At 55.6% G+C, this 22,947-nt stretch overlaps 1 protein-coding gene across 4 annotated transcripts in view; it reads right to left on the reverse strand.

The window, feature by feature from the left end:
- HMCN2 (hemicentin 2) overlaps positions 1–22,947 on the reverse strand; it is a 173,898-nt gene that overhangs the window by 59,359 nt on the left and 91,592 nt on the right. For all 4 annotated transcript variants that reach the window (XM_055399540.2, XM_055399542.2, XM_055399541.2 and 1 more), the window contains exons 29-48: positions 22,642–22,768; positions 21,506–21,660; positions 20,280–20,558; positions 18,308–18,589; positions 17,546–17,654; positions 17,148–17,317; positions 15,695–15,849; positions 15,147–15,243; positions 13,988–14,083; positions 12,282–12,458; positions 11,133–11,290; positions 10,001–10,124; positions 9,184–9,359; positions 7,838–7,934; positions 7,516–7,635; positions 4,908–5,069; positions 3,821–4,102; positions 2,245–2,412; positions 548–661; positions 45–131 (exon numbers count right to left, since the gene is read on the reverse strand). In XM_055399540.2, the coding sequence (XP_055255515.2) occupies positions 45–131; positions 548–661; positions 2,245–2,412; positions 3,821–4,102; positions 4,908–5,069; positions 7,516–7,635; positions 7,838–7,934; positions 9,184–9,359; positions 10,001–10,124; positions 11,133–11,290; positions 12,282–12,458; positions 13,988–14,083; positions 15,147–15,243; positions 15,695–15,849; positions 17,148–17,317; positions 17,546–17,654; positions 18,308–18,589; positions 20,280–20,558; positions 21,506–21,660; positions 22,642–22,768 (3,135 nt within the window). The remainder of the gene's footprint in view (positions 1–44; positions 132–547; positions 662–2,244; positions 2,413–3,820; positions 4,103–4,907; positions 5,070–7,515; positions 7,636–7,837; positions 7,935–9,183; positions 9,360–10,000; positions 10,125–11,132; positions 11,291–12,281; positions 12,459–13,987; positions 14,084–15,146; positions 15,244–15,694; positions 15,850–17,147; positions 17,318–17,545; positions 17,655–18,307; positions 18,590–20,279; positions 20,559–21,505; positions 21,661–22,641; positions 22,769–22,947) is intronic.

Here is a 22,947-nt window from a genome sequence, read left to right on the forward strand (position 1 = left end):
CAGCCGCCCCTTCACCGTCCTCCAGTCCACTGTGTGTCCCTTACCTGAGACGTTGCACGTCAGATGGGCCGTCTCCCCATCGGGGACCTTGACTGCCTCCTCCAGGTCCTCCTTCTCAATACTGGGAGGAACTGCAAGAAGCGGGGAAGACAGATGCCCACTGGCCGGGCTGAGCCACCACGGAGCAGGACGCCAAGCGCCCACTGTATCTGTCTTCCATTTCCCCGTTCCCTCACACCTGCTGCCATGGGGCAGGGGTCTAATAAAAATCTGCAGCTGCCTGAGGCAAATACCAGTGCCGCTGGGAGAAGGTGCCAATCAGAGGAAGGCAGTTGGGTGGTATTAAAAATCTTTGCCCCCTTTCATCTTGGGTTGGTTCTGGCTGTTTCTGGAAAGTTCTATGGCAGCCTGAGAGAAGAGGCTGCTGATGAGGCAAAGAAGACAGGGCTTGGTCTCTCCCTCCTATCTGTGCTGGGTTCACTCCCAGAGGCTCCCAGGCTGGAGGGAAGGATGGGTGGGCGCCCGTGAGAACTGGGTGGTGACGTACCCAGGACCTCCACGCTGAAGTTCCTTCGTGCCTCCCCAGCCTCGTTGCTGGCCAGGCAGGAGTAGAGGCCTCTGTCCTGCTCCTGCGCCCGGGTCAGCTTCAGCATCCAGCCACCTGGGAAGGGGGAGAGTGGGCTCCAAGCACAGCTGTGAGCAGCCTTCTGTCCCCAGCTGAGCCCAGGCTGCCCACTGGGAAGAGGAGCATGCTGGGCATTATATTTAGACGTTTATGTGTCTGCCTCCCACAGTGTTCCATTCCTCAGAGGGGGAAACAGACCCGGAGGTTCAACAGATAGATGGAGCCCTCTGGACATTAGTCCTTGCTGTTGTTTAGTCACTAAGTCATGTCCAACTCTTTTGCAATCCTAGGGACTGCAGTCCGCAAGGTTCGTCTATCCATGGGATTTCCCAGGCAAGAAAACTGGAATGGGTTGCCATTTCCTCCTCTGGAGGATCTTCCCAACCCAGGGATCAAGCCCTCATCTCCTGAATTAGCAGGTGAATTCTGAGCCACGAGGAAAGCCTGGATATTAGACCTACGCCAGGGTAACTTCTCTTAAGCTTCCCGGGTGACTCAGATGGTAAAGAATCTGCGTGCAATGTGGGAGACCTGGGTTCAGTCCCTGGGTTGGGAAGATCCCCTGGAGGAGGGCATGGCAACCCATTCCAGTATTCTTGCCTGGAGAATCCCCATGAACAGAGTAGCCTGGCGGGCTACAGTCCATGGGGTCGCAAAGAGTTGGACACGACTGAGCGACTAAACACACATAAGCACAGGGTAAACGACCCTATTCTAGTAAGAAGACTGTCACCTGGCTACCCTCTCTTCTGTGGATTGGCTACAGCTGAAAGCACAGCAATGGTTTATGTAATCTTGGCTCAGATCAGAACCCCATTCTACTCTGATGGACCTGGTGAAAGTCCACCGTCTCCCAAGGACCTCTCAGAGGTGAACCAATTCCTCTCAGAGGAACACAAGGATCTCCTAAGACCAGCCCAAGGAAAGCAGATATACAGGACTTGTCATCATGGCTACTCCTGCACCCAGGGCAGACATCACTAATCGATCACCACTCTCCTTTCTGCTGGTCCCAGATGCAGTCTCTGAATTCATCTCATCTGATGAATATTGCAGCCCCTACCAAGTGACAGGAAGTGATACACGAGGGGGAACTTATTTACCATCCCAGCTTGGACTGCATGGAATAATTGATGGGTCACTGAGGCTGAGCTTCAGTGGGCCTGGAAGTCCCTGTAAGATTCTGATGGAATACTGCCTCCTAAGCCTCAGTTTCTCCATTTGTATTCCAGCAAGAACCATCACAAACCAGCTTTGTGAAGAAGATGAGTATTCAGAGGAGAAAGTGCTTGGACCAGCATTTCTAAAAGTTTGCTGCAGCTCCATGGGAGGTTAAAAAAGCTCTGTGAGAATTTTTTTTTTTGGCTGCAGGACTTATCAGAACCTTGACTATGCAAGTGGTTCTTGTAGGTCTCCAGGAAAATCGAACAGGAAGCCTTTTCCAGACTTATCTAAATCCTTTTTTTTTTCCCCTGGAGCACCTCATCTGACCAGCAGTTTGGGGTGCACTCTTGGGAGACTAATAGTTGAAATGATTATCCCAACCATGCCGGGCAGGGCAGGATCAGAGATCACAGGCACGTGATGGACAGAGGCAGAAGCTGAGGACCAGACCTTACCTGCTAAGAGGTAGGTGTTCTCCCCAGGGCTGACGGGCTCCTCCCCTCGGAACCAGTGGACCCCTGGTGGTGGGATGCCTGTGGCTTCACAGAACAGTGACAAGGGGCTGTGCAGGGTGGCTGTGACATTGGTCAGTGGGTCCAAATCGCCAATGAGCTCTGGAGGCACTAGATACAGAGAAGAAGCCACATTCAGAATGCAGATGTGTGCTGTAAGCTCTTTCCTGCCTCCCCACTGGCCTCCCCAAGGATCCCCCACCCCCAATCTCAGAGCTGCTCCCACTGAAGGGGGTGAGTGGTGGCCACATGCTGGGCTCTGGCATCAGGCTGAGGCCTCAGTTTCACCGACCCCTCAGAGGAATGCCAGGAGAATCCAACAAGGACATGTGTGAAGCCCTTAGCTCAGACCCTGGTATGGAGCAAAACTGAGCAAAGGAGACAGAAATCAGAGCCACGGAGAACACAGATGGGACCCCAGATCCACACAGCAGAGTCCCATTCAGAAAGAAAGCCCCACTCTGTCAGGCAGGGACAGGTGGGCGAGGCCTGGGGTCCCAGCAATGCTGGAGATATGATAAGAAGGCCCTCCGTAAAGGACCCTGCCCACCTCTCTCCTTGCCTCTTCCCACTCCTTACCTCCACCCTGAGGTATGCAGTAGGAGCTCAGTAAAAGATTAGAATCAGGAGGCTGTCTAGCTACTCTGCTCCAGGCCTCCGCAGAGTCTGTTCCCTCTGCCCAACACTCTTCCTCTTACCCCAGCTCCTGATGAACTCCAACTTAGCCTTTATATTTCAGCTTTAAAAGTCACCTCCTACAGGAAGCCACCCTGGCTTCCTAAAACAGATGACAGTTTAGCTGATCTCTTAGGGACGCCCAAATCCCAACATCACATACGAACCATGCAGGATAAAGACTGCCCAGAATAGAGCAGGGAAACAGCAAAGGAGAGAGAGAAGGAGGGACTTCCCTGGTGGTCCAGTGGCTAAGACTGCTGCTGCTAAGTCACTTCAGTCGTGTCCGACTCTGTGCGACCCCATAGACCGAAGCCCACCAGGCTCCCCCTTCCCTGGGATTCTCCAGGCAAGAACACTGGAGTGGGTTGCCATTTCCTTCTCCAATGTGTGAAAGTGAAAAGTGAAAGTGAAGTCGCTCAGTTGTGTCTGACCCTTAGTGACCCCACGGACTGCAGCCTACCAGGCTCCTCCATCCATGGGATTTTTCTAGGCAAGAGTACTGGAGTGGCTTGCCATTAAGACTACAGGCTCCCAATGCAGGGGGTCCCAAGTTCGATCCCTGGTCAGGGAACTAGTTCCCACACGCTACAACTAAAGATCCCACGGGTCGCAACTAAGTTCCGGTGCAGCCAAACAAGTAAACAAATAACTTTTTTAAGTGGGGGGATGGGAAGGGGGGAGGGAAATGAGGGCTATTTGGAGCAGGTCCTGCTTTTGAGAGCAGTGTTCCCAGCTTCCCCTGAGGCCTGGCTCCTGGCAGAACAAGGAGGCGGCCCCAGGAACACGGACGGAGGCCGCCTTGCCGCTTCCTGCCCTCCTCCCGGAGGCTGCCGGTCCTCACCGAGCACGGAGAGCGAAAACCTCCGCTCGGCCCTCCCGGCCTCGTTCTCGGCCACGCAGCTGTAGCGCCCGGCGTGCGCAGGCTGAGCCCGCTCCACGTGCAGACTCTGGCCGTGGTTCTGGAGCCGCAGGCCGGGCTCGGCCCCCACGGGCCACCCGTCCCGCTCCCACGTCACCCTGGGCGCGGGCTTCCCTGTGGCGTTGCATTCCAGGCTGGCCTCCTCGTCCTGAACCACGGACACCTCCGCGTAGGGCTCCGGGGGGCCGGCAATCTGCGGGGGAACTGGGGTGGGGAGAAAGCACGTCCGGGAGGGGCGGGGAAGGGGGCCGCTGGGCCTCCACCACGCCTCAGGCCAGGCTCGGGCTCACCTCCATCTGGCATGTGTACCCCCTGCCTCTCTCTGGCTGTGTGACCTTAGCCAGGTGACCTCACCTGTCCGGGCCTCCACTTTACATCTTTATAATGGGATCACCACTGTACCCCAGCCCCCTCTCCCATACCCTGGGAATCACGGGAGGGCCTGCCGTTTGGACAATGAGCTCACAGCACGGTCCTGAAGATTTATAAGGACTTTTCTTCCTTAGAAATCGGGGGCTTCTAAACAGTAGGCCTGGAGGTGGGGGTGGGGGATAGTTCCACAGGTGGGATTGTCCCCAAGACGTTGGGCAGTAGTGTTCTTGGTTTTATTTTCTAGAATGATTTTTATAAGGCTGAGATATTTAATTTTATCCCCCACAGGATAAGTAGATGGAGACTTGAGTTTCCATCACATATAGGAACTTTATATCAATTTTACATTTCTTTAGTTTCCAGCTGTTTCAAGCTGTGGTTTCCTTTTTCTCTCTGGGCCATTGGGGATCTCTTGGCATCAAGCTGCTTGCTCTCTCACGGTCAGGAGCTATAAGAAGCTGACTTGGAGGGGGCAGTTAAAATGGCAGTAATCAAGGGGGACAGGAGAATCCAGCTTCTGTCTTTGCTTGGGTTTGGGGGGTGAGGTCTGCCCTGCCAGCGTGCCTGGTTGCCCACCCTTCAGGCTGACCCCTTCCAGCCCCCTCCGCCTGGTCCAGGTCATCCCATTGTGACTCACCATACACCACCAGCTGCTGGTCCTGGCTGCTATTTCCAGCCACGTTGCTGCACTCACAGGTGTACCTTCCCTCCTGGGCTGGCTGGGCCTGTCCCAGATACAGCAGCCGCCCCACAGCTGACACCTGCCCAAGGCTGGCCCCCTCCCTGGGCAGGGGCTGACCTGGATGCATGAGAAAGAAGCCCCTGGTCCCTGGTCCTTCCACCTTGAACATCTGTCCTCCCATCCATCCTGGCCAACTCCTGCTCATCCCACCGATGCCCACTAAATGTCACCTCCCCCAGGAAGACTTCCCTGAGCACCAAATCTGATCCCAGAACCCCCTTTGATAACCTGCAACTCTGAGCTTCTCCCCAACCCAGCTCTACCTACAGGTGGCACGTCTGAATCCCGCCCTGGCCTGGGCTGTCCTGGAAGGAAGACCCTGCCTCACTTTCCCCCTGGGGTCCTTGGAGGCTCTCTGGGGCCTGACATATAATAGGGCTCAGTGAAGGCTGTTGAGTGAATGACCCATCTGTCTATCAAGGGAGGGAGACCAGGCAGCAGGCACACCTGGCAGTAAGGAGACCCCGATGCAGGGAAGGATTTTGTAACCCTGGAGGCGCTATCTTCCATCGCCCGGCGCCTGTTCACGGAGGAGCGGCCCTCTGGGCTCCCAGCATCCAGCCGCACGTGTCCCAGCCGGGGGAGGGCCTGGGTGGCCACTCGACGCGCTTCATCCCTCTTACATTCTATTTTCTGTCCACGCTCTCTGCCCTGGTAACTCAGCTTGTCACGTCACTTCCAGATTTATTCTTAGCCCAGACCTCTCCTCTGAGCTCCAGACACCTCTGTCTGACTGCCCATTTAACACCTCATTGGATGTCTGACAGATCTGAAAATCAAAATGCCGCAAACTCCGGGTCTGGCCCTGTAAACCTGCCCTCACAGCCTCTCTGTCTCAGCGATGGTAGCAGCTCTTTCGATCGCCAGGCCAGAACTGCAAGTCATCCTCGACTCCTCGCTCTCCTTAGCCCCTCAGCCCAGCCATCAGGAAATCCGGCCAGCGTCACCTCTGAAACGCATCCAGAAGACTACGGCCGCCTCTCAATACCTCCTGCCTACCCACCTAGTCCAGGTGCCAGTTTCTCTTGCCTGGAATCCTTGCAGAAGCCCCCTCCCTGGCATCCTGCTCCCACCCTTGTTCCCAATGGTCTGTTCTTATCATGCTGGCGGGAACCTGCTAAGTACAAACCAGATTGTGTCCCTCCTTTTTCCAGACTCCTAAAACAGTCCATCTCACTCAAGGTAAAAGCTGGGATCCTTACAACAGCCTTTGGTCCAGCCATCATAGCTCAGGTGACCATCTCGAGCTGAATCTGCTGCAGCCCCACTGACCCTGCTGTTGTTCTTCAAACACACTTGACTCATTCCTGCCCCAGGACCTTTGCACCTGCTGTCACCTCTGCCTGGAATGCTTTTCCCTACTGTCGTCTCATGTTCATCCCTCACCTTCTTCATGTCTGCTTTGTCAAATGTCCCTGACCACTCAATTGAAAATTGCAAATCCCACCCCTCCCCCAGCAATCTTCTCCGCTTTTTGGCCTATATTTTTCTCCATAGCATTTATCACATCAGGTATTAAGTCATTTGCAGGCACACCTCAGAAATAGCACAGTTTCAGTTCCAGACTGCCGCAATAAAGCAAGTATCGAAATGAAGCGAGCCACGTGAAGTTGTGGTTCCCTGGTGCATGTATGTTGATACTGTAATCTGTTAAGTGTACAATATTATGTGAAAGGAAAACAATGTGCATAGCTTAATCAAAACATTTAAAAATGCTAGCCATCATCTGAACCCTCAGCAAGTCATAAACTTTCTCCAACAGTAACGTCAGAGATCACTGATCACAGATCCCCATAACAGACTCAGTAATAACAGTGAAGTCATAAATACTGTGAGCATGATCAGGATGTGACAGAGACCCAAAGCGAGCAAATACTGTTGGGAAAATAACACCAATAGGCTTTTTGGAGGCAGGGTTGCCATAAACCTTCAATTTGTAAAATACATCACACCTGTGAAGCTCTAAACACAGCGCATTAAAACAAGGTATGCCTGCACTTGTTTCTCACTTATTATCTGAGTGTCTTGATCCACGGCTGCATTTCTAGCACGTAGAATGATACCTGGCACAGACAGGCTCTCAATAAATACTAGTTAAATGAATGAATTCCAAATATTCACTGAGCATCTGTTTTGTACCAGGCACTGCTAAGCCACTGCAGAATTCCAAGACAATGCCTCCCGGGGCTCAGGGACTCATGGAGGAGCAGACATTGAAGGACTAAGGTGGGTGACATGACAAGTTAACACACAGGGGCGGCGTCAAGGAGGTCCTCTCCCTAGACTTGGGGGAGAGGTCAGGGAGGGCTTCCTGGAAGAAGAGACTTCTGACGGGAGGCCCTGAGATCAGTCTAGCTCTCACTGGCTGAGAAGGGGCTGGAGGGTTGCGGGGGGGCTTCTGTAACCAGCACCTGCACCCATCTCCATCCCAGCCAGGGTCTGAAGCAAGGGCAGGGAGCAGCCTCCGTGGGTGGGGCAGTAAGCCTGGGGCTCAGGCGCCTACCGTCCTTCTTCCAGGAGATCTTGGGGAAGGGAACGCCCCAACAGTCGCAGGAGAGCCTGGCGGGGTGCCCCTGGGTCACGGTTAGGGTGCGTGGCTCCTGCCAGGGGAACGCTGGAGGGACTGAGTAAAAACAGAGCAGAGGTGAGGAGGGCAGGAAGGGGGGCTGGGGTGAGAAAGAGACCCCGGGGAGAGGGCGGGGTGGGGGAAGGCGTGTCCCGGAGGTGCTCAAGGCAGCACCGCCCTCCGCACTGCGCCTGAGAGCCAGCCCTGACAGACGCAGCGGGGAGGGACCCCAGCCCAGCCCAACCCGGGAGACCCTCACCCCAGACATTGAGGTTGTAGTGCTTCTCTGAGCGGCCCACTGGATTCAGCGCCTCACAGCTGTAGCGGCCCATATCCCCTACCTCGGCTCTGTCCACCTGGCCGGGAGCAAAAACCACCCATCAGGGGTCCAGCGCAGATGGTGCCACATCTGTGTGACCCTGGGTCCGTCACTTTCCCTCACCGAGCCCATGCTCCCGCCTGGAACCTGGGGTTTTTTAAACCAGTGGTAACACCTGCTGTACCTCTGGCACTGGAAAGTTTCTGGGAGCCAGGGGCTTGGTGGCCCTGCCAGCTCACCCCGCTTCACATCCATAGCCATGTCCCAAGGGGAAGGTGGAGGGGGCCCTGTCTCAGGGGTCAGATCCTGACCTGGGGGATAATGGAGCCGGGCTATGGCTTTGAAGAATGAAAGGAAGGAGGGGGCAGTATTATAGGTGGAGGAAGCCAAACTGAAGGTGCTCGGAGTTAGGAATGATCATATCACAAAGTGTAGAGGGCTGGGGGAAGGAGGAGCCGGCTGGAGCAGAGCCTGCTCCCCAAAACCTTGGCGCTGTGACCCCCTTCCCCTAGCTGATGTGGATGAGCTATTCTCTGGGGCAAGTGGGGACCACACAGGCACTCTCTGGAATTCTCCCGGCTAGCCCAGGAGAAAGGTGTCACCGTGCTCACAGGTGAGAGGTCTGAGGCCAGAGAGGTCCAGATAGGAGGTGACTGCCACAGTCAGGAGGGGCCGGATAAGAGATCCGGCTGACTCTAGACTAATTAACCCTTGCCTTGCTGGCCGGATGAAGGGCCTTAAATGCCCAAAGGCAAGAAGTCTTTCCAGCAAGGAGTGAAAAACAGGTGGAAAGCTTTGGGAGGAGGGAAGGGGCTGAGGAGGACTGATGCTGAAGCTGAAGCTCCAATACTTTGGCCACCTGATGCGAAGAACTGACTCATTGGAAAAGACCCTGATGCTGGGAAAGATTGAAGGCGGGAAGAGAAGGGGACGACAGAGGATGAGATGGTTGGATGGCATCACCGACTCAATGGACATGAGTTTGAATTGGTGATGGACAGGGAGGCCTGGTGTGCTGCGGTCCATGGGGTCGCAAAGAGTTGGACATGACTGAGCGACTGAATTGAACTGAACTGAAGGGGCTGAGAGAAGCTCCCAGGGCTGTCCTGGGGCTTCGCTCTCCATCCCAGTTTGTCTGGAAGCAGCTCTGCTGGGTCCGGGGACTGGATGGGCTGCAAGTCGAGATGAGCTGAACTGATGTTGGAGGGTGTGTCCCAGCCTGCCAGGGTCAGGGCTCAGCTCCACTCATGGTGGGGCCCTCCTTGGTGGCCTGGGAGGCCGCACACCTCCAGCAAGGCCTTGTCTACAGAGAGGTGGACGCCGGGCCGGGGCTCCAGGGGGCGGCCGTCCTTGCGCCAGCTCAGCACGGGAGGAGGCACAGCATGGCTCAGGCACTCCAGGACCACGGACTCGTTGGCCAGGACAGACACATTCCGCTCTTCTCCGAGGATGGTCGGGGGTGCTGCGGGAGGGGGCGGGGCGGGGGCTGTCTCAGGCAGGTGAGTCATGTCCTGAGTCAGGCACCCCCCTCCAGCAGCCAGGAGCAAACACGGGGGATGGGGAGGTGCTGTGAGGATGGGGGCCACCCCTGAACTGAAGCCCTCTTGTCCTCCCCTCAACGACCAGCAGAGGAGACCCCTAAACCTCAATAGGATGGTGGGTTATGACGTCAATATTCTGAATATGGGTTTGTACTTTACTTTTATAAATTTTTTAAAAAGAAGCTTTAATCTTTATTTATTTAAGGCCTTAGGCCAGGCCACGCACAGCATATGGGATCTTAGTTCCCTGATCAGGGATCAAACCTGTGCCCCCTGCATTGGGAGCGCAGTGCCTTAACCACTGGACCACCGGGGAAGACCCCTGATTTTGTACTTTAGTTGTATCAGATGTTACCACTGAAGAAAGGGCCCACTAGCCCACCTGTCCATGACAGGGGAGTTCACAGTTTAAGACATGGCTCAGGGGGGTCCAACGCACCCCTACATGAAGGCAGATGCAGTCTCAGGACAGACCTGGCACATCCACCCCCTGGGGATGCCCCAGCCCCACCATCTTGAGCCTCCAGCCTGCACCCGGCAGCCTCCGGGGCCCGAGACTCACTGTGGACACGCAGGACGACGTCCCGGCGGTCCTCGCCCACTGCACTCACGGCCACGCAGGAGTAGCTGCCAGAGTCAGAGGCCCGGGCACTGGCCAGCATGAGGACCCGGCCCCCAGGGAAGACCTGTGCCCCAGAAGAAAGTCCACAGGCGATCAATGCCCTTCACAAGCTGGCATTGCTGGTAGGTACATCTGGGCAGTTGCCCCAGGCCCCCAGCGTCCCCCAGCAATGAATGCGAGGCATACCCAAGCCTCAGGACCTCTGCCGGCTGGTGGGCAATCCCACCGGTCCTGAGAAAGGGTCCCCTGGGGAGTAGGGCTGGGGCTGGGAGCCCTTGAGATACGGCCAGTCCCCAGGTGTAAGATACACGACAGATTTCAAAGGGTTTGCACAAAAAGAAGGTAAGATGTCTGGTTAATGACGTTTTATAATGATCACTTGATACAGTGACGCTTTTTGGATATACTGGGTGAACTAAAATGTATTTTTTATGCAGGACTTTTTTAAATACTCCCTTTTTATATAGTCCAAGGGTATTGTTTGCTTATTTCTTTGTTTAGTCATTCATTTATTTTGCCCACACTGTGCAGCTTGCAGGATCTTAGTTCCCTGACCCGGGATCAAACCCTTGGCCCTTGCAGTGCAAGCATGGAGTCCTAATAACTGGATAGTCAGGACATGCCCTAAAATGTATTATTAAAAATGGTTTCACCTGTGTCTTTTTACTCAGTCTAATGCAGTTACTAGAAAATTTTATATTATATATTTGGTTCCTAACATACATTAACATTATGTTATGTTCAGTTCAGTTCAGTCACTCAGTCGTGTCCAACTCTTTGCAACCCCATGGACTGCAGCACGCCAGGCTTCCCTGTTCATCTGCATAATGCAATGTACGTTATGTTACACTACGTTATATTATGATTATATCTTATATTGGTGGTTCGGCCTTGTTCCTGGAGACCACCTGGCCCCTGACTCCTTTTAGTGGCTCTCCTTCCTCCCGGCAGCCAACCGCCCTGGGCCATCACTGTTGCCCTCTCCCCCCGGTGTTCCCAGGCCCTGACCTCCATTCCTAGCACTTACTGAGGCACCAGAGAGGTGAGCTGGAACCCCCCCACCCCCACTGACCTGGAGACCAGCGGTCCCTGCAGTGGACACAGGGTTTCCATCCTTCAGCCACATCAGCACGGGGCTGGGCGCCCCGGTGGCGTTACAGGTCAGCCGAACCGGGCTGTGAAGCAGCACGGGGCTCGGGAGGCTAGGCGGCAGCGTGATGCGCGGGGGCACTGTGGGGCGGGGGCGACACGGGGCACAGGCTGAGCCCCGCTGAGGGTGAAGCAGGCAGGGCCCCTGGCCGGGCACCCCCGCAGGAGTGCATGGCCACTGACGAAAGCTCAGGGACAGCCACTCCCAACAAGGGCAGGGCACTCCCCGGGTCTCGAGGCTGCTCGTTTCATCCTTCCGACCCCACAGATGGGAAACCAAGGCTTAGAGAGGGCCAGTGACCTGCCCAAGGTTGACCCGCCAGGAGCTGGCAGAAGTAGCCCTTGAACTTGGGCCTCCCGGTTACCATGAGGTCATCATCATGCCGATGGTGTAGGGGTCACAGGGGTTGAGAATGCCTGTTATGGTGATTAGTGATCTTTGATGCTACTATGACTCACCCAAGGCTCAGATGATAGCAGTTTTTAGCAACGAAGTACTTTTTAATTAAGGTATGTCCATGTTTTAGACACAATGCTATTGCACATGTAACAGACCTCAGTACAGTGTATACAGAACTTTTCCATCCCCTGGGAAGCCAAAAAGACTCATGTGACTTGCTTTATTTTGGTATTTGCTTTATTGTGGTGGTCTGGAAGCGAACCTGCGATCTCTCTGAGTTGTGTCTGTACCCAACAAATGTGGTTGGATAGAAGATGGACAGATGGAGGGATTGATGTTTGAACAGATGGATGGTTGGGGGATGGACAGCTGGATGGTTAGATGGTGGAGGACTGAATGGTTGGTTGAATCCATGGATGGACAGTTGGGTGCTCCCATGTGTAGATGGAGGAATGGATAGATGAACGGATGGATGGATAAATGATAGATGGAAGGAAGGAAAGGTAAATGAAAGGAAGCATGGATGACTGATGGGTGAATGGATGTGGGTGGAAGGGTGGGTGGTGGATGGAAGAAGGGAAGGATGGATGGACGAGAGACGGAGGAACAGACGGGGACACACGGATGGGCAACAACTTTGAGGACAAATCCCTCTAGTGGTGGGCAGCTCACCATTGACCCGCAGGCTGTACTGCAGCTCTGTGCTGCCCACCGCATTGGACGCCACACAGCGGTAGCTCCCGGCATCAGAAAGCTGGGCTTGCTCAATGAGAAGGACTCTGCCATCAGTTGACACCATCACTCTGTTCCAGGCAGAGACAGGCTGGCGGCCCTTAAACCAGGAGATATCTGGAGAAGAGAGATGCAAGGGTCCCTGCCAGCCTCTCAGAGTGCGCCTGTGTCTTGCGCATCTGAGGGAGGCTTCCACAGTGCCCGTATGGTGCGACTTTATTTCAGGCACTGGAGAAAGCCTGAAAGGAAGGCGGATGGGAGCAGAATCGGGCAGTTGTCTGAGATGGGATCGAAGGCAGAGAGGGACACAGGCTGGGGCAGCAGGAGCAAGAACAGTCAAAGCCAGCCTGGCCCCTTCACATCTCACTCCTGCCAGGAGACCACCCACGAGGCAGATCTTTCAAAGAGAAGACAGTACACCCCCAAACAGCAGCCTCGTCATTATGGATTGACTGTGAATAGGTACATGGACGCCAGGTTCACAGCAGCACTATTCACAATTTCTGAGACAAGGAAACGACCTACATGTCCATCAACAGATGGATGGATAAGGAAGATCCGGTACATATATCCAATGGAATATTACACAGCCATGAAAAAAGAACAAAACGATGCCATTTGCAGCAGCATGGATGGAACTAGAGATGATCACGATCATACTAAGCGAAGTAAAGACAAATGCCAGGAAGAGACAGACGATATCACCATACGATATCACTTATATGTGGAATCTAAAATATGATACAAATGAACCCATCCACGAAACAAAAACAGACTCACAGCCAGAGAGAACAGATTTGTGGTTGCCAAGGGGGTGCGGGGGAGGGAGAGGGATGGAGTGGGAGGCTGGGGTCAGCAGATGTAAGCCATCATGTATAGGATGGAGGAACAAGGTCCTACCGTACAGCACAGAGAACTATATTCAATACCTCATGATAAACCACAATGGGAAAGCGTATTTATGAAGAATGTACAAGTATATGTACAAATAAATATATGTACAAATAAATATATGTACAAATATATGTACAAATGAGCCACTCTGCTATACAGCAGAAATGAACACAACATTGTAGATTAATTCACTGCAGTTAAAAATAAAGTTAATAAGGAGATGATAAATAAATAAGGGCCGACTGTATCTTCAACTTCCTTCCATCCTGCCAGGGCTCATGCCAGAACAGGGTTCCCCCCTGGCAGAGGGCCAATACCTCTAGGGCTTACTACCCCAGGCAAAGCAGGGTTGCCGTGGTTCCGATGGGGGACAGGAAATGGACCCTCTTCCTGGGCCAGTCCTGTCTGCTGGGCATTCACACCCAGCCCCAGCTCCCAGCCCTTTCCTCAACTGCTGGCCTAGAGAAGATTCTCACCCCCCAGCCTAGAGGCAGCCCCATGAAATCACGAACTCAGCAGAAATCCTGCAGGTTTGTTTCAGACACTAGGGCAAAGGCTCTGGGCCCTGGTGTGTAAAGGGCATGAGATAAACAGCTCTTGAGAAGGACGAGGGGAACATGGGGGAGGGAAGGGGCGGGACTGCTGATTTCATCCTCAGCCAGAGCCGTGCCTGGAGCCCTGGCTGACCTCTTCAGATGGGAACTGGGGTTGGCTGGAGGTGTCTTTCAGACAAGAGGAGGGGTCTTACTTACCAGGAGAGGGCACGCCGGAAGCCAGGCACTCCAAGGTCACGGAGGCATTTTCTAGCACCGCCTTGTTGACCAGACCCGGCTCGATGTTGGGAGGCACTAGGGGAGATAAGGAGATCCTGGCTTTCAGGGTGAGGCTCCAGGCAGCTAAGAACCCCCCAGCCTTCCCAAGGGGGCCTGGGCAATAAGGCACCCCAACGGCTCACGCTTGCTGATTAAGGAACCCCCTTCCTGCCTAAGAACAAAGGCGCTGGGAGGCAAGCTTTATTTCAATCGTACAAGGATGACCCTGGTACCCAACCCCCCTGCCAGGAGCAGCCAGCATCAGGCACAGAGGGGACGTGGATCCCAGGGACCCCAGGCAGTCATGAGGGGTGACAAGGGCAAGGGTGTGCCCGTATACCCAAGGACCTAAATGAACCCTCAAATGCATAAAGCAAGCAAAGTTGCAGATGAATGAGAACAGGTTGTCCACGGAAAGTCTAACAGAAAGCAATCAAAAGGAAGGCTTCCCTGGTGGCTTAGTGGTAAGGAATGCCCCTGCCAATGCAGGAGATGTGGGTTAAATCCCTGGTCTGGGAAGATCCCACATGGCGTGTAGCAACCAAGCCCATGCGCCACGACTACTGAACCTGTGCTCTCGAGCCTGTGAGCAGCAACTGCTGAGCCTACGTGGCCGCAACCACTGAAGCCCACGTGCCCAGGACCCGTGTACCCCAACAAGAGAGGCCACCGCAATGAGAAGCCAACCGCAACGAGAGAGTAGCCCCTGCTGGCTGCAGCTAGAGGAAAAGCCCATGCAACAAGGAAGAATCAGCACCGCCAAAAAAACACAAATAGATAAATAAAATTTTACATATATATATATATACACACACACATATATATAAACAACCAAAAGGGGCCACAGTAAATGACTTTCTACTTATTTTATCTTATTGGCTGCCCCGCAGAGCATGTGGGATCTTAGTTCCTCGACCAGGGATCAAACCCATGCCCCCTGCAGTGGAAGCGTAGAGTCTTAACCATTGGACTGCCAAGGAAGTCCCATCGACATCTAAAGTTAAGTGCGTGACATTGATTTTCGGACCCCAGCCATCTTGGCCTCTGGCAGTGGCCCCGCGGGCCCTCGAGCACCCCCCACCCTGGTCAGTCTCCTTACCTAACACCCTGAGCGTCACTTCCCTCCTGCTCTCCCCGGCCAGGTTCGTGGCGACACAAGTGTAGGTGCCTTCATCCTTCAGGTCCACCTTCTCAATCTGGGCGGACAGGAGGAAGGGCAGGTGTGTGCCGGGGGGTGGGCGGGGCCCAGGGCCAGGGCAGTCAGAGCGACACTGGGAAATGGCAAGCGGACGGGCCACCGCTGACCCCAGGGCAGGAGAAAGCAAGGATGGGCACAAGCTTGGTTCCGGGGCGGAGCTCTGAGCCCCGCTTTCAGATTCCAGACGATTCCCCTGATCTTGGGGGCTACTACCCTCCCCCAACTTTCTCCCTCTGGCCACCCAAACTCTGGGGACCTGGTCGAGGCTCAGGGCTCCCTTCCTCCTTCAGACCCAGCACCCCAGCATCCACTGAGCATTTCCAGGATGAGTGGACATTGTTTGTTCTGCTTTCAGGCTGCCGGGGTCCGTCTTGGGCTCTCTAGGACCCTAAAAAGCAGCCGCTCCACCTGTGCAGTTGTCCCACCAGCCCTGGGGCCCTTGCACATACCTGCAGGCTCCCCCCCGAGGCTGCCAGAGCCACCCCATCCTTCCACCAGCGGAGGCTTGGGGTAGGAACCCCAGTCCCTGCACATCGGAGGGTCACCGGCTGCAGGAAAGGGGCTGTGATGTTCTCACCCCCAACTATGACCACCGATGGGAGCTCTGGGCAGAGGAGAGGCAGGGAGGCCCAGTCAGGTTCAGGAGGGGTGCAGTGGGCACCCAGAAACCTCCTCAATGCCTGGGTAGTGAGGGAGTGGCCTTGCGGGGCTGGCCTCTAGCTTCCCCCTACTCAACCCTCCAGACACCTGGCCTTGTGGGGAAGAGCACCAGGCTGGAAGCCAGCAGAGCAGGTCTTTCCCTTTGAAATTCTCCCATCCACCATCCATCATCTATCATCCATCACAGATCCATCCATCCATCCATCATCCATCACCCATTCACCATCCCTCATCCATCATAGATCCATGCATCCATCTATCATCATCCATTCATCATTCATCATCCATTCATCCATCAACCGTCCATCCATCATCCATCTATCCAACCGTACATGATCCATCCATCCACTAATCATCCATCCTTCCTCTATTCATCCATCACTCATCAACCATCCATCAACCATCTATCTATGCATCATCCATCCCTTCATTCATCTTGCATCCACCCATCAACCATCATCCATCCATCCATCATCCACCCATTTATTCATCCTTCCATCCATCCGTCCATCCATCCACCAGCTATCTATCCATCATCTGTCCATTCATTCATCCGTCATCTATCCATCCATCATCCATCTATTCATCCGCCATCCATCCATCCACCACCCACCCACGCATCACCCATCATCCATCCGTATGTGCACTGTGCCCCTCACTGCACTAAGCACAGGGACACAGCAGAGAAAGCTCTGTGCTGCCCCCAGAGCTCCCAAGCTGGGCAGGAGAGATGAACAACCAAACAAGCAATGCCAATATAATAGGTGGGGTTGCGATGGTCATGAAGGACTGAGCAGTGCAGATTATAACCATGTTGGAATCAAGGAGGGCTTCCTGGAGGAAAGGAAGATCTAAAAAGACAGATCTAAAAGATCAAGAGGTGCTAAGCAAGCAAAGAAGACTATTCCAGGCAGAGGAAACAGCATTTGCAGGCTTGAGGCAAGGAAGCCAATGTATTTAAAGAGTTGAATGATGTTTGGTGTGATCAGTATAAAGAGGGGTAGGAGAGGCTGGGGAGAGGACTGTGGGCCTGTGGACTGGGGAGTTATCAAGTGTAGTGAGAAGCTGAGACCCCACTCACGTCTGTGTCTCTGTGGTGAGCTGGGGAGTCCAGCCCAGAAATGCCATCCTGAGAAGACCAGCTCCCCACCCTGCCCAAGTCTACTAGGCTTGCCAAAGGCACAGATGACCATGGCCCTCTGGCTTCACCCACCCCGGCCCTGGAACCCCAGACCCCCTCACCGTGCACAGACAGCTCCACCTCGGCCCCAGCCGTGCCGGCCTCATTGGTGGCCTGGCAAGAGAAGAGACCCGCGTGGCCCAGCTCCACACGGTTGATGTGCAGAGTGGTCCCCTGTGAGGCCACCTGCACCCCGGGCAGCTCCTCTGCCGGGCGGCCATTCTGCAGCCACCTAGAGCGTGGCGGGGAGGGGAACAGGTCAGTCTGAGGCCGGGGCACGCAGGGGCAACAGGACAGGCCAGGAGGTCAGGCACATTGCTCTCCTGCTCTCACGTCCCTGACTCCGTGGCCCCCTTCATACATCTGAGAGGCGGAGTATCTCCCATCCCCACCCCTCCAAGCATGCTCTTTGCCCACTCCCCGATCCCCCCAGTTCTGGCCTCCCCCACCCCGTACGCACTGGATCGTGGGCGCTGGGGAGCCTGAAGCCTGGCAGGGAAGGTTCAGGGACTGTCCCACGAGGGTGGTCACCTGGCCCAAGCCTTCAGCCACCAGGAGCTGTGGGGCAACTGCAGACAGGAGCCACCATTGGGTGTCTGGAGTTGAGAAAATGCTGGCCTCCAGCCCTCCCAAGTCCCTGTGCCGCCAGAAGAAGCCCCAAGCTCCACCTCGCCCTTCTAGTCTCCCTGTAAGTGGCCCCTCCTCCAGAAGGCCTTCCAGGAGCACCCAAGTTCGGCCTCCCCACCAGAGTGGTCTGTTTTCAGTGTCCATCTTCCCACCAGACCCAGGGCTCAGGAGTCCCGTCGGCCTGTTCCCTGACTTATCTCGGAATCAGTGGTGGGAGGAAGCAGGCAAAAGCCCCGCCCACCTGTCCTGGGACCAGCGCCCACCAACCCAGCTTTGGACCTCAGGGAGTTAGTTCCCCCTTGAGCTCCCACTGACCAGGAGCATCTCCTGGAAGACAGATGTCCTCCACCAGGGGTCCTCCACCGCCACCTCGGTGGTGACCTAGCCCAGAGTCCTGGGAGGGAACAGGGACCCTGAATCTGGGAATTTGCCCTGTCCACCCGGTAGCTCCGAAGGGCCCCCACCCAGGTCACAGTGCCCTCATCTGTCTCAGGCCCTGGTCACTTCTCCCCCAGCTTCCACCCGCTCCGCACACAGCGGGAGTGCGAGGAGGGGCCCCCGGCCCAGTGGCGCGGGCGGGCAGGCCTGGGCTCACCTTGCACCTCCACGGAGTGATGCAGCACGGCCTCCCCCGCGGCACTGCTGGCCACGCAGCTGTACAGGCCTCCGGACGCCTCCCCCAGGCTCTCCAGGCTCAGCATGCCACCACCTGCCTCCAGCCATGTCCCGTTGCTCTCCACCACGGGCAGCCCCTCGTGGTACCAGGAGACGGCGGGGGGTGGGTAGCCTCTGGCCACACACTTGAGGGTCAAGGGCCTCCCGGCCACGGCCTTCACCACTCGAGGTCCTTCGCCAGTGCCATCAATGGTGGGTGGGACTGGGGGAGAGACGGGGGCTGTTTAGGGGCCAGTAGCCCGGTTAAGCCCCTCCCCGACCCCACCCTGTGTGAAACGCCTCCTCCCCGCTCTGCTAGCTGAAAGCCCTGTTCAGACCTCACCTCCTCCTCTGAGCCTCCCCCGAACCTCTGGCTGGAAGCACCCTCTCCATCCTCTGTCCCTTGGTGGCACCCCCCCACCCACTGCCCCCTACTCTGCCTGCATCTTCTCTCCATGCCTTGCTCCCCCCATGAGCTCATCTTCAGCAGAACACTCATCTCTGCATATCCCCAGTGGGTCTCCATATCCACTGAACCCCTGATGATGGGCTCCCCCAGGTCCAAGATCAGAGCCTTTGCTCCTACTGGTCCCCTTCTTGGTCCAAGGAAGTGAGCCGACCCTAGTCCAGATGACCCAGCCTGTGGGGGCTCCTAACTCAGCCAAGGATGGCCTAGTGGGTAGCTCAGGAGTGGGGCTTCTCTCTTCCCACTGGGAGGGCCCCCCAGGTTGCTAAGCCCATGGAGCCATTGCTAGGAGACATCGGGCAACGAAGGACCAAGGGTGGGCTTCTCAACCTCGTGTGGGTCACAATTCCCACTGAAAATGTAATGGAAACACACGTGCATCTTCCTTCAACTTCCAGGAGATCCTCAGATCCCTGAGCTGGCAACTGGGCTCACTCTTGGAGGGGCCCCGCAGACCCCAGACACCCCAGCTTCCCTTTGGGGTCCCCAGGGCTCCAGCACCCAAGCCATTGGTGTTTTGTGGGATCAGAGCTCCAGAGCTGACCCTTTAAGAGGAACCAGAAGGACCCCACTGACCTGCATTCCGCCCTCTCAGACTTTACTTGCTCGGACCCATCCCTGCCCATCGACACACACCCTGTTCTCTGAGTTCTCTGCGTGCCCTCAGAGCCAAGACCCTTCACGCAGGCCAACGCCCAGGTTAACAGCACGCCATCTATAGTCAGGGCTTCCCTGGTGGCTCAGACCAGGGAAACAATCTGCCTGCAATGCGGGAGACCAGAGTTCGATCCCTGGGCCGGAAAGATCCCCTGGAGAGGGAAATGGCCACCCACTCCAGTATCTTGCCTGGAGAATTCCATGGACAGAGGAGCCTGGCAGGCCATAGTGTTGCAAAGAGTCAGACACGACTGAGTGACTAACCCTTTCTCTTTATCTATAGTCAGACCCTCTAGGTGTGAACCAGGCCCTCTCACCTCCTAGCAGGGTGACCTGGGTCAGTCCCAGAGCCCACTAGACTCACCCATTAGTTGGGGGACCAGGGCCCTAGTCCCTGAGATGAAATTAGCTATCGCTGTGACAAGCCCCAGGGGGTCTGGACCACAGTAAGTGATTAATCAAGAGCAGTTAGTTATTAGTGGTGGTCTTGGGGGTCTGGGTGCAAAATTTCTGAAAAGCCCTAAACCACGAGGGGAGATCTGACTTCTCCACTGGGCTCTCCCTGGGCTCCGAGACAGACCTGTCTCCTGGCCTTAGTTTCCCCTCTGGCCAGGGGAGGTTGGATGAGATGACCCTTCTCCCCGGGATAACTATTCAATCTCATTATCTTGGGCCTCTGGCCACTCCCCTTGCCCACCTTTGGAGCCAGACGGAGGCCACTGTGGCCCAGAGTCCTCCCACTGCTCACCCCAGCTGATCCCTGCTCCTGCCACGCCCCCAGGCTGCTCACCATAAACCTCCAGCCGGGTGGTCTTCTCCATGACCCCCACGGCGTTGCTGGCCCTGCAGCTGTAGGTGCCAGCGTCCGAGCCCTGGGCCCGCTCCAGCTGCAGCTGCCGCCCACCTCTGGTGTAGACCACCTCAGTGCTGGGGACCAGGGGGTCGCCATCCTTGAACCAGGTGATGTCGGGCATGGGTACCCCTCGGGCCTCGCACAGGAGCCACACGGGGTGGCCCGCCATGACGGCCACCTCGCTCGTCTCGTTGGAGCCCCAGATGGTGGGGGGTGCTGAAGACAGTGGGGGTGAGAGAAGGTCACAGGGAGCCTGCACAGCGCCGAGGCGGCTGGCGTCCCGCCCCTCGCAGCCCCCACGCCCCTGCCCGTGGGTCACAGCACCGCAGCCGTCACAAGCTTCCTCTGCAGAGGGCGGGGAGGGGGACTGGGACAGACGGGAGAGGCCAGCTCGGGACATGCTGACGTGGAAGGCGAGCCTGGCCATTGCAAGAGGTGCAGGAGGTGGGGCAGGGGCCGCAGGTCAGGCTCTGGACACCCCCACCCCCCGCCTCTAAGTGGCTGTATGACTTGAAGAGGTCACTTTCTCTGGGGTTCAGCCTCCTCATCTGTAAAACAAGGGGCTGAACTGGATCAGGGGTCCCACAGGACAGGTCACACACCACGGGTGGTACCCAAGAGGACCCTTGGGACACACAGACATGCATCTCATAAAAGAACAGTTATGCCCTTCCCAAATCTCCTCTGGCCCAATTGTGACAAAGGACAAGGTGGTTTGGTGTGTCTGGTGTGACTGTGTTTTAACCTTTCCAGCACTTTCTATCCTGCTCTTTCTACCACGTGCGGGCAGCTCATGCCTCAGGGTTTCCAACATCCCTGTTTGGTGGCATTTGTTTTCACAGCTTCCTCCCATGAGGGCCAAGCAACCCTGGTTCCCACTTGCCTTTGAAACAGCCAACATCCTTTTAGGTAACTGGGTTTCAGTGGAAAGAAAAGTGACTTGATTTAAAGAAACGACCATCCGGAGTGTACCAGGGATAGGAGAACTTGGAAAGCTCAGATGGGGACGATGGGATTTGGGGAACGTTTCAGATTCCCTCTGTCCGACTCCCTCCGGTTTTACTGGACTGGGGGCGGACTCCTCAGAGACTCCCATTTCTGCCCTCACCCTCACTCCACGCAGTGGGCAGCCCGTGGTGAGGATGGGAAGGGGCTGGGCTCACCGTAGATTCTGAGCTGAAAGTCCTTGGTCTGCTGGCCGGCTGGGCTGAAGGCCACACACTGGTACCATCCCTCATCTCCCAGGTGACTATTGGTGATTCTGAGAACCTGGCCATCCTCCTGAAGCTGGATGTGAGGCTCCCCCAGAAAGACAGGTCTGGAAAAAGATGGTGGAGAGAAGTAAGGCCAAGGCCCTGGCAGGGGCAGGCTGCACAGAGGGGGCCTACTGCTTGGGAAAAGGAAGACTGGAAGACTCACAGTCGCTGAAAAGTACCAACAAACCAAGTGCCCATGAATGGATAAATGGGTAAACAAAATGTGGTCCTTCCCTACAATGGAATATTATTCAACCATTAAAAGGAATGAGGTAGCGTGGTTGTAGCATGGAGGAACTTCGAAAGCTGAGTGCTAAGGGCAAGAAGCCAGTCATGAAAAGTCATGTGCAAGAAATTCATACAAAATAGAGGGAAATCTGTAGAGACAGACAGCAGGTTAGTGGTTGCCAGGGGCTGGGGGCGAGGAACAGAGGAGTGACTGCTCATGGGTGTGGGGTCTCTTTTGGGGTGATGAAATATTCTGGAACCAGATAGAGCTGACGGATCGCAACCCTATGGATGCACTACGCATGCTGAATTGTGCAGAACGGCAAAGTGAAAGTGAAGCGAAAGTCGTTCAGTCGTGTCTGACTTGCAACCCCATGGACTTATACAGTCCATGGGATTCTCCAGGCCAGAATACTGGAGCGGTCAGCCTTTCCCTTCCCCAGGGGATCTTCCCAACCCAGGGATTGAACCCAGGTCTCCCGCATTGCAGGCAGATTCTTTACCAGCTGAGCCACAAGGGAAGCAATGGTAAACTTCCATTTCAGAATGGTAAACATCATATGAATACCTAAAAAATTTTTAAAAACCTTTAAAAGTACTTTTGAAGAAAGTTTTAAAAATAAAAGGAAGGCTGGCTGAGTAATGAGAAGACTCTGCCCATGGAAAGAGGGGTCTCACCTGGGTGATCTCTGCCTGGGCCCTGGGTGGCTCACACAATGCACGGCAAACCCCATCCCTGTAGAGTTCCACCTCCCCAGAGGACCCCACACACACACACTCCATCCAGCCCAAGCTCCCCGCTGGGGGCCACTCACTGCCCGTCCTTGGTCCATTCCACCTGGGGTGTGGGGACCCCTGAGGTCCGGCACTCCAGCTCGACCCCTGCACCAGCCAGGCCCACCACCTCCTGGGCAGCTTCGGCTCCAAGCACCGAAGGTGGGACTAGGGTTGAGAAAGGGTTGAGCGGGAAGGGCGGCTCCTACAATCCCTGCCTGCCCCAGGGCCTTTGCCTGTGCAGGTCCCCTGCCTGCTCACCCTTCCCTTCTCCCACCCGCCCTTGTGGGAAGCTCCCCCAAACCCCTGGCCAAGCAGCCCCGGCTCTGTGCATCCTCAGAGCCTAA

This window comes from Moschus berezovskii, chromosome 11 (assembly GCF_049115385.1).
Source record: "Moschus berezovskii isolate FMDL1 chromosome 11, NW_MosBer_1.0, whole genome shotgun sequence".
Taxonomy (NCBI): domain Eukaryota; kingdom Metazoa; phylum Chordata; class Mammalia; order Artiodactyla; family Moschidae; genus Moschus; species Moschus berezovskii.